The 11,648-nt window shown below is 36.5% G+C and overlaps 1 protein-coding gene across 1 annotated transcript; it reads left to right on the plus strand.

The window, feature by feature from the left end:
* Positions 1–7,604: 7,604 nt before the first annotated feature.
* LOC136968709 (sialin-like) lies at positions 7,605–11,070 on the plus strand. Its single transcript, XM_067262721.1, has 10 exons — positions 7,605–7,744; positions 7,874–8,076; positions 8,147–8,377; positions 8,451–8,634; positions 8,705–8,838; positions 8,923–9,066; positions 9,134–9,266; positions 9,334–9,489; positions 10,561–10,646; positions 10,780–11,070. The coding sequence occupies exons 1-10, from the start codon at positions 7,708–7,710 to the stop codon at positions 10,945–10,947; spliced, it is 1,476 nt and encodes a 491-aa protein (XP_067118822.1). The 5' UTR covers positions 7,605–7,707; the 3' UTR covers positions 10,948–11,070.
* Positions 11,071–11,648: the final 578 nt, after the last annotated feature.

The raw sequence follows: 11,648 nt of genomic DNA on the forward strand, positions 1-11,648 counted from the left end.
AAGAATATTTTCTCATACATTTGGCCAATGTAGATCAAGTGTTTTTTACAATGTGCACTATGTACTATTGCAATTTTGTAAGATATAAATATTAAGAAATTCGCCGAAAAGAATAATCTAATCATATGTGAACTTACAGCAATAGAATCATCATCGAAATCTTCCGATTCGTCAATTGTGGTGTCTCCTGTTACGTTCATTATTATACCAGTTTGTTTAATTCGCTCCACTATTTCTTCGGTTTTGAAAGATGCGGAAATATTCGCATCAGAATTACTTGTACAAGAAATTCCAGGTTCTGGTTCCACTTCTAAAGTATAGCAATGATACGGAAAAAGAATAATCACTCAAATTTATTTCGGAGCAATACAAAATGTTCAAGCAAATAAATTTATTTTATATTAAATGTACAAAATGCTATAACTTTATATTGAAATTTATTATGAATATTTAATAAATTTAATTTGTTTCCAAATTTCTTAAAATTGTATTACTATATTTCGTGAAAGATTATTCCATTATGATCAACCAGAGTTGTGGACACCCGACAGAAGTTACGGAGTCGTGGTCCACATATCCGGCTGTGTGTTTTCCATACTTGCATTTGTGTATTATGTATAATCCTTTTTGTATTGATGAATTACATTTACCGTATTTTACGGACTATAAGACGCACTTTTTTCTTCGAAAAATTGCCTCCAAAATTCAGGTGCGTCTTATACTCCGTAGCCTCTTATAGTCCGTAAAATACGGTACTATTTATGTTTATTTATTGATATATACTTAAAATTATATAAATAGTTTTATAAAGGTTTTATGATTAAACTGTTATTGTACAGGATCTAGATGGGCTATTGGCTGTAGGGATTCGGCCTGGGCTTTATTTTAATAGTCCTACGAACAGTTATTTTAAATACAACTGTTGATATAGGTATATAATCATTAACATATTAATTTATGTACTTAGTATGCTATTAGTTTAATGGAATTTACCATTATTATGTAGATGCATAGAAATCGCCAAATCTTCAGAACTTTCTAACGAGCAATGCATGTCCGGTTCTTTATTTGTTATTGTATCCGGAACAAAAATTTCATGTTCGGACACTTCTTTCTGCGTCTCACATTCCGATTCTGGATTACTTTGCAACATGTTCGGTTGCATCGAATGTAGCAATGTTTCTGCTACAGGATACTCGGATTCATTTGTTGGCATTTGAAATGGAAGAACTTCTAGATGTTCATTTTCTTCCATTTCTGCCCGTGGCCAAAATTCTGGTATATTTGTGGCCACTTCAAACTGCTGCTCTTCTTGGAAAGGTTCATTTGAAACCACTTCCGCCTGTGACCAATAATTTTGCATCTGAAATCCTTGTAATGGCGGTCCGTATAAACCGTCTTGACTTGGAGGCCCATAAGCAAGCGGTACGGAAGCTTGCTGATATGGAAAAAATGGTGAATATCCTCCATATTCGCCATGTGGTATGAAATACTAAAGTGTGAAACAGAATTAATTAGTTATAAAAATATCAAGCATTCATATTATTTTAAATTTCTAATTTAAGCAATCTTAACAACAGTTGTATAATTTATTTCTGTTATTGTATGGTTAATATTTACTGTATTTTAAGTAAGGATAAAATTGTAATTTTTTGCTTACTTGATAATCAATAAGTTACATAAAAACCATCTTCGTACCAGAAAATAGTTTCAATGCAATAGCAGTCGACATCTGTAAATAATAATTTTATATTACATGTAATTAATGCAGTCAATTATTTTCCTTTTTAATCAACTTCGTAGAAACGAGAAAGTCAGAATTGATCATTATCATAGTTTATTATGAAAATATTTCATTTATTTTCTAAAAGTTACATTTAACGCGAATGCTTTATTTACGTTGTAACCTGCGTATCTGATATATAATATAATATAAGAGAAGTAAACTTACTTATTAAAACTTCATCATGTAAGAAAATGAGATACTCCATAGAGAGGTGTAGGTGCTCATGTCGTGAGAGAGAGGCGGTGCGGGGGACAGAAGAGGCTGTCGTGGTGTGGGGAGCAAGGCGTGGCGGCAGAGAAGACGGGTGAGTGATGTTGAGGTTGACGGATCTAGTTGGGTGGGGGAGGGAGCTGCAGGAGGGCGGAAGTGGATGGGAGCTAGGAGGAGGGGTGGGAGGGGTTGGAGTGGTGGTGGTCTGGCGTGGTGCGCGGTGGGCGGACGGGGTGGCGTGCGTGGGGTGCGGGACGGGGGGGGGGGGGGTGCGGTGTGTGCGGCGCAGGTGAGGACGCGGGAGGGTTAGGGATGTGCGCGGAGAGGGTGGGTTGGAGCGGGATGGGTGATGAGGAGAGGAGGGGGAGGGCCGGTGGCGGGGGTAGTGGAGGTAGAAGGTGTGGGTGGGGGTATGGTGATTATGGTGGGGTGGAGGCGTGTGGGCTGGTTGGGTGGTGGCTGGGTGGGAGTGTGGGAGGGGCTGAGGGTGTGTGGTCGGAGAGGGTGTGGGGTGGGTGGGTGGTGGGTGGTAGAGGTGTGGGAGGTGGTGCGGGGCTGGGGGTGGGCGTGCGAAGAGAGAGGGTGCGGGTGAGTGGTCGTGAGAGTCGGTCGGAGTGGTGGAGAGAGGGGTGAGGTTGGTTGCGATGCGGGTGGGTCGGGTGGGGGTGGCGGGGGGCGGGTGGGGGCGTGGGGGGTGGGGCGGTGGGGGCGGGGGTGGTGGCGGTGGGTGGTGGAGGTGGGTGTGGGAGGTGGGGTGGGGGAGTGGGGGTGGCGTGGTGCGGGAGTGCGGGTGTGAGGTGAGGGTGTGAGGTCGGTGGTGGAGGGTGGGTGGGAGCGGTGGAGGGGTGTGTGGGCGGGGTGGGGGGGGTGGGTGGTGGGGGGCGGGGGCTGGGGGCGTGTGGAGGCGGGTGGGGGGGGGTGCAAAGGAGTAAAATAAAGTGCAGGCAGTAAGAAATGTTAAAGGTGGCGTCAGAAAATAATTTTAGACCATATTCCGTTGGTTTCTACGTAGAAATCTCGAAGATGTTACAGGTTTTATATGCGGCAGCTAAATTATTTGTTAAATCTATATCTTTATTTGGAATCGCAAGAAGATAATACACTGTTTTGTTTCTTCTTTTAACCATTGAAAACTTTTAACTGATGAAGTAAAATCTTTCTGAATAAACGACTTAATGACACTGGTTGAGAGGCAACAGTGTCGAATGCAGAGAACTTGTCTTTCAAGATTCCTATTTCTTTCAAATAGCATAAAATATAAGCAACTAAAAAACAGAAAATACGCTATTAATTGTAAACGTAATAAAATTAAATAGATGTCAATAATAATCGACTGTTAAAAATGTTTTTTTTTTTTTTTTTTTTTTTGTTAAACTGTGTCAAAAATACTGATAAGTATTGTATAAAACGGATATGTTTTAATATTTTATAATGTTTAAAAATAAATTGCCTATAAATTCCTCCGATAAAAAAGAAAGATCCGTTCGAAATTAATAAATGAAAAGTAATTAGTAATAGTCATGTAAGCATGCATGCTTCTTTTTTAAAAGAAAAAGTATTTTAATGTTATACAAGTCATTTAACATACTTAAAACCACAAAAAGGAATTAAACGCTGACTGAAGAGGGGTAAAAGAACCCGAAACGCATACCAATGAATAAATAATGTAATAAACGCCTGGTGTGTCCTATCAATTTCACTCCCTTGTGCCGAATAAATAAAGCAAACAAGAAGACACTGTTTAAAAATTAAGAGATTTTGTCAGTCAAGCAGCTTCTAAAATTCCTTGTCATTCTTGTTAGCTCCCACACTTATATTACATTTGAGATTTACAGTTGTTTTATCCTGTAAGTGCATTATTTCGAATTTATCTTGTTAATTGTGGAACGAAAATTAGTTTTCTACTATTTTTCATCTCTATGTAATTTTTTGCAACCAATAATCATGTTTACAATATGTTTATTATATATATCTTTACGCATTTCTATTTTGTAGCATCCAGCATTTAAAAAGGAAAATCGTGATACTGAAGTTACTCAGAGTTATAAATAATTTTATTTAAAGCATTCATAATACAGTGTATTTAATTTAAGTGTATGAATTTTAAAGAAATTCTCTTTATAATGTTGCTTTCAGGGCACGCTCAGCATATATTATTATTTAACTTTAAAAACGAATAACAGAAAGACATTTCTATCCACTTTGGAAATTCTATAGGAAAATCTAGAAAATCTGTAATTTTTAAACATATTTTTAATTTATTTAATTTAAAATATATGCTCTCTATCTCAAATTTTCTCACCGATCCAAGCGTTTCGAACATGAACAACGCCAACACCATCTTCACAGATGAGTCAAAATCTTTTTCTGGTACGGGCGCTGCCATCGTGCACAGAAATAGCAACTGTACACACCCGGTCCACAAAAGGGCTTTAAACTTGCGAATTACTGCTCTATTACGCAAGCGGAACAGTACGCCATTTACAAAGCATTGGTCTACATCAGCGTTCCCCTGCCTAGCTCTTGCGGACCACCAGTGGTCCGCAAGAGCTAAAATATGGTCCGCGAAAGATTTAAAACTTTTATTCATTTTAAATTATTATTCTTACGTTGATACAAACTGAATTTAATTTTTACTAAAAATGTTATTTTTTCTATTATAATAGTACTGTTAAAGCATGTTACTTTTGAATTTAACGATTACTTATGTTAAAAGTTCTGATTAAAGTTTATTTTTCTTAGACCTTGCGGTCCCTGCTAACAACAATGAAATCAAACTGGTCCCTGATCAAAAAAGGCCAGGTCGATCTCTGGAGCATAAGCAACAAAGCCCAGAGTAACTAATTCCACCAACTCACCATGGACGAACTCAACAAAAACGAAAGCAACCTCGTTTACTTTTCCTGGAAACCGCGCCCATCAAGGTGTTATAAGAAATGAGGAAGCAGATGTGCTGGCAAAGGAGGCAGCCACTTCTCCTGCCACACCAAGCTTCAATGACATCCCAACCGTGGCTATCAAGGATCTTATTAGAGAAACGCTCATCCACATGTGGCAGAGGGAATGGGAAGAAGCAGAAACCGGCAGGACTACCTTCAAGTTTCTGCCTAACATTTCCACCCGTCTCGCTCTCAACCACATATATAGCAACTACTTCACCAGCCAACTCCTTACTCGCCATGGGAACTTTCGCCAGTACTTCAATAGATTCTACCACAGCGATACCCCCTTCTGCCAGTGTGACAGCGGCGCTATAGACGTATAGAGGATCCTCTGCACTTCATCTTTGAGTACAACCTCTACGACGCACAGAGGACTCAACTTATCCACAAGGCCCTCATTGAACGATTCAACTGGCCCTGCACGCCCGATCATCAACAACAGTGCCAACAACGGACTTACCGAATTTATTCGGGAAACCGGCGCTTTGGATCCAGACTTCTCCGACCGAAATCAGACAAGAGATTCCTGACAGAACAGGTGACCTCTACACTAGGGTCTTCGGCAAAACCGGCGAGGTCTGTTTTGTATCCAGCCACACTTACGTTTGTACTCCGACGGCATTCAACAACCACTTCTCCTGTGTAATCGTTATTTGTTTGTGCTCGGTAACGGGCCCCTTTATTGTAATCAAATTGTGACAGGACAGTCACCTTCTGTAAAGTTAAAACGCACGATACCTTCGCGGTACACTACCTGTTTAATGTCGGCTCTATATAACTGCCGCGATTCAATGTTATATTGCAATCGATGCCTTTCCGTGGAATTGGATATCCAGTAATAGTACCTTACGGAAACCATGCAACCTGCTGGGTAATGTAGCGCGCTATCTTAGTTTCACCCCATCGCCTATATACCCCCCACTCCCAAGCCTCTTTTTGTAATTATTCATCACATTCAACTCCTGTATTTGTTATTGTTCTGTAACCACAAAGCTTTTCCTATATATGTAACACGTCATATCCATTTGTAAATTCCCTCTTTCTGTAACCTGTAAATGCATTATTCTATTTAAACTACTGTGATGCTCGCGCTGACGATCTCTCCCATCTTCACCATCTTTACTATCACAATTTCACCCCACCTTATCCATTCCCCCTCTTATTCTACTTTTTTACCCCTGGCGATACCTCTGAATAGTCCTGATCTTCCGCCCCTTTCATTATAAAATAAAAATTCGATTCTATCTTCCCAGAGAGTGTTTGAAAATTGTTACCGGTGTTACCAGTAACTGCCGGTAGTTACCAAGGCGTTTAGAAAATGTGACGTAACTAACTATTCGCGTTTAAAAATCAGTTATGACGTCACCGGTATTCTCCGAAGTAACTGTCTGTGCTGAAGTGTACCTCGAAGAAAAACAGGTTGAGAATCACTGCTGCTACGATGTTGCAGCGCCATTTACCCCTCTAGCGGACATTTTTTGTTTCCAATAAACTATCAACCAAAGGACCGTCTGTGTAAAATATGAAGACATTATACTGATTATTTCTCCATTACATTTTTTTAAAACGTGCACTTTTATTACAAACACCCCGAACGTATAATCTACGTCTCTAGGAGCTATAGTACGTTGGCACTTTCTTAGGGGGAAAAATCTCTCTTATATTACGAGGAAAGTTAAATCGTCTATTAAAATTTGAGTTTTAAAATGAAATCTCGCAAATTGGCAAATGGTTTCTTGTAATGTAAATGTTACATAAGAAGTTGCGTTTCCAACAAAAACTTTACGAAATTTATATCATACTCTCGTACGTTTGAGATGGAAAAGTTTGTACTTTCATTATATAGAATTTATGCAAGTAAATTTTTATATTTCTTCCGTAGCAAGCAACCAAATCTACTTAATAGTTTTATCCCGTTTTAAATCAAAATGGCGACGTTTACAGAGAATAAGAGGCGTACGGTGATGTACAGAAAATTAATTACGTTCGTATTTCGTCTACAGAAACAAGGGTATAAATTTACTCATAAAGTTGTTTTGTGGACTTTAGATTAATAAAAAAAAATCTTGATAATTTTAATTTTATGATTACAGAAAAATTATTACATCTTTGTTAATCAGACAGAACGGTGGTGGATATGCTAATGTTTAATTCACAAACGAATTCTATAGAGGAGGAAACATAGAAAATGATGAAAAATTATAAAATTATTGTAAATCTGGAGGCCATAGCTACAACCTAATGTAAATTTCTATACAAATTTCTCAAGTATTGGCAACGATTTAAATTCAATTTTTTGATCTATAAGTTATAAATAGCTAATTTCATTCCACGTGTTCTTAATTAGCAGAATTTTCCAGATAATACTTAAACAAGAGAGGGGACATCAGTTCAAGTAACTCGATCCAAAATATAAAACAGACTTCAGACTAATCACCAAAAAACTTCATCATTTAATAATAAGTTATTAATTAGGAAATCTCAAATATAAACCACACTCCTCCAATGTTAAATATCTATAACATATAAAAAAAACCGTGACTACATATACGTAAATGGTTTCGACGTAAGCAAATTAAGTTGCAATCCATTTTCTTTGACAGTATCATTTAAATTTAAAGCTGTCGAAACGGGGATTTGGACCGTAGATATCGGGTTATATATCACTGATGCTGGATTATAATACAGTTGATAAAATGAAAAAAGCCGAGTGACGTAAGCTTCTATACAAAAGTGACACCAGTCCATTCGAAAGCTTCATACTTCAAAATGAAGCAGGACGTACGTGAAGGAAAAGCCTTATACAGTAAGTAACCTATAAAGCTCGATACATTTCTTATCTACGCTGTAAAATATTATTTGCTTTTTTAAAATTGGAGCGTAACATAATTTTCCCACTTTCTAAAATCGTCTTTCCTTTTTATCTTTGTTACAGAAATTTTACCTGCACGATATGTGTTGGTTTTCTTTATTTTTTTGGTATGTATGGAGATGTATGCTCATAGAGTCGTGCTGAACGTAGCTATTGTGGCCATGGTAAATAATTCGGCGGTCGAGATGAGCGAAACTGAAAATATTCTCCCTCACGAATGCCCCGATAGCGCTGAAAATCAAAATATCACGTATAATTACAGAGAAGTGAGTAACGTATCGTACATTACACATAACAGTGCTCATATAACTAATCGTTGTATTTTGTTTACTGTAGGGAAAATTCGTTTGGAGTCAACCCGAACAGGGAATTATTTTAGGAAGTTTCTATTATAGTTATGTCATTTTCCAGTTTTTGGGAGGTTCTGTCATTCATCTGTTAGGTGTCAAGCGTACTTACGTCATTACTGTGTTTTTTTCGTCGGCGTTATTATCGATAACACCATTTATAGCCGAACTCGGTATAGCGGCCTTGACGTGTCAGAGAGTTGTCTTAGGAGTGTTGCATGTAAGTTACTTAAACCATATTTAAATCTTTAATATTTTCAAAGTAAAAATTTTTTTGTTTGTTTTTACTTTAGGGACTGACGTATCCATCAGGATTTACCATACTTTCAAGATGGTCTCCAGTTAACGAACGAAGTACATTAATGGCTATTTGCATGAGTGGAAATTTGATTGGTTCCATAATTACTACTACACTGACTGGTTACTTGTGTGAATATGGTTTCTCGGGTGGTTGGCCTTCAGCATTCTACGTTATTGGTAATTATCTAATGTATTCTATAGAGTTATTATTCACCAATGTTAAACAATTACATTTATTATATTTCAGGTATTTATGGATGTGTTTTGTCCCTCGGTTTGTTATTTTTTGTATATGATTATCCGGAAGAATTTTCCGGTATTTCTCAAAAAGAGATTCTTCATATACAACAAAACTCGAATAATAATACTAATAATATTAAGGTATATAGTAAATTGAGTTTTAAATTAAATGTTTTCAGACAGCGCTTCCTTATTAACATAATTTCGCATGTTTAACACGACCAGAGAATTCCTTGGAGGAGTATTTTAACATCTGTACCAGTATGGACGGCGTGCATTGTAAAACTGTTGTTTAATTGGGGTTTCTATACCATTCTATCAAAATTACCATCGTATGTCGAGAATGTTCTGCATTTCCCAATACAGCAGGTAACGTCTGACAATTTTAATGAATATTTTTAAAAGAAAATTCACATTAATAAATATTTCTGAACAGAATGGCTTAATAAACGCATTCATGTATTCAGCGAATACGTTTGGCCTCATTATATCTGGTTACTTATCAGATTTGTTTATTAAACGTAAATATTTCAGCCCAACAAACGTCAGAAAAGGCTTCGAGACTCTTTGTAAGTGTAAATATTCTAATTATACAATATAATGTTTCGATTATAATTAAGTTATTATATTATTTAGCTGCTATAGGGACCAGTGCATGCATGATATGCATTCCTCTGGTTGGATGTGATTCAACAAACGTCATAATAATACTCGTCCTGACTACTGGCTTCATGGGTCTTGTTGGTGGTGGTGACAACTCAATCATTCTGAACTTAGCACCTAAATATACAGGTAAACATTAACCCCATTTATTACATGTTAAAATTCCGCAACTCAAAACTTCTGTGTATTTTATTCAATTGGTTTAATTTTTCTTCTATGTTCTTCAGTGTTTTACTGTCGTATTCCTCGATTGTTTTGTTTTCTTCTATTCATGAATTTGTGTTCTTTAGACTTGTTGTTAGGAAGAAACTGAAAAGACTTCAAGAAACTTCGATTTCGTTGAAATTTCCTTAACTCTTTTACTATTTTTCATGAAATTCCGTGAAAATTTTCTCAGCTTTTTGAAGGCCTTTATATATATTTGATATATATAAAGTTATGTATGTGTACGTATGTTCGTTTGTATGTCGCTCTAAATTTCAAAACCCGTGGACCAAAAATTTTGAAATTTGACACGGCCCTTCTACGAGGGGCATTAATGATATTACATTTTGGAGATAAGAAAAAAGTGGGGGTAAGGGTCGTATCTCGAGTGGAGTCAGAGTTAATGAAATTTTACTCGTTAATGGCATTGACAACGTTTTTAAACACTTGCTGGCTCAATCAATTTTTAAAAGATAAGACCTTTTAGAAATTAATTAAAAATTATCGGACTTTCTGGTCCCTTAACCTTTATTCGAGCGCTGGAAAAGTCGCGCAAGAGCCGTTGTTATTATTTTCCCAAAGATCCTCAAAAAATCCTCAGTCAAAAAATTAATTCCTTTAGTATTTTTCTTCAATATTTCTCAAATTTTTTACAGATTTACCCTTAAAATACGTTGAAAGTTGTTGTTTCTTTGTGTTTTCCTTTGCGGATAAAATTGCAATATCGACTCAGAGAGTTAAATTAATGATATTAAATTTGACAAGGTTGTTGTATATGATAAGGACGTTTCAAATTAGCGATAATTCAACTTAAAAGAGGCAGACAATAAATCTCGAGATTACTTAAAACAATGTTTGAAACGAACTTAAGATAACGATATACGTCTCGGTTAACAATATAAACGTGAAGTTTTTAATACGAATTGTAAAATAAGCATATTTCTGTTTATTCTTAAGTTTTAAACAATTGCAAATATAACATTTCTTACGTTTCAGGGCCGTTGTTCGGATTGACTAATGGATGGGCTGCAGTTCCTGGCATCTTATCACCGTATATAGCTGGGCTGTTCCTAGATAAAAACGTAAATAAATTTTATTGATAAAAAAGAAGCTTATTTATCATAAAAACTTCATAAAAGTTTCATTTATTACGAAAGGTTCTTAATGGATTCTTATTGTAATGAAATTTGATTGATGGTTTAATTCTGCTTACAGCAAGGAAGCATGGTGCAATGGAGTTACGTCTACTATCTCTCGGCGGGATTTTGTTTATTGGCGTTGATTATCTTCCTGATTTTTGGTTCAGCCGAATTGCAACCTTGGGCTGAAGACGATTCGGAAGAAACAGAAGTAGAGAAAGAAGTTGTCTCCGTACCAAAATAGGGTGCTGCAAATGCCAAATTTATAAATTTCTTTTTTTATTAAATTTAAAGTAATGGAATTAAACAATACTTTGTGAAAATATAATAACATTTTGTAAATAAAATTTAATATTTTTAACTATAACTTCGAGTGTTTTTCGTAATGGTTAATATTCATATTTAAAGATAGAAAAAACTACGAATTCCTATCTAAAAATTAAAATCTTTTAATATTTCTTCGATCGACAATTTTATAAATAAAAAACTAGCAGACGAGCCCGGCGTTATTCGCTCAAAAAGTAACGATAGCGAAAATTAAGATTATTAGTTTATAGCCCCGATCTTACCCTTTTTACCGGGTGCAAGAATTAGGTTCACCCTCTTCCGAGACTAATTAGAAATTTTTAGATTCCCCGCAAAAACCGCATCTAAATTAGTACACTAAAATTGGAATTTAGTGTATTTTTTAACCCTCTTCCTCTCCCTGCCAAGGGGAAGAATTTCGGAAAATTGCTTCTTTGTGTACATTCTCATGACGTACAGTACATTAATTGTGTACCAAATTTTATCTGTCAACTCATAACTGTTTGTGCTCTGCGCTTTATATTATTGACAAGACTATGTCTTGTTTATAAAATCGTGCTGGCTGCTGTGTTACCAGCTTAGAGGTATGAAGGAGCACGTGTCAAGAGTTGCAATTTGGCTCAGAGTATTAGGTGCCCA

Source organism: Centruroides vittatus, unplaced genomic scaffold (assembly GCF_030686945.1).
Source record: "Centruroides vittatus isolate TY-2023 unplaced genomic scaffold, ASM3068694v2 contig_1507, whole genome shotgun sequence".
NCBI classification, from domain to species: Eukaryota; Metazoa; Arthropoda; class Arachnida; order Scorpiones; family Buthidae; genus Centruroides; species Centruroides vittatus.

Bases quoted from the DNA above. Each gene is read 5' to 3' on its own strand.
- LOC136968709 (XM_067262721.1), top strand. From the start codon at position 7,708: ATGAAGCAGGACGTACGTGAAGGAAAAGCCTTATACA. The intron at 7,745-7,873 runs GTAAGTAACCTA...TCTTTGTTACAG, and splicing joins TGAAGGAAAAGCCTTATACA to AAATTTTACCTGCACGATAT. The intron at 10,647-10,779 runs GTAAATAAATTT...TTCTGCTTACAG, and splicing joins GGCTGTTCCTAGATAAAAAC to CAAGGAAGCATGGTGCAATG.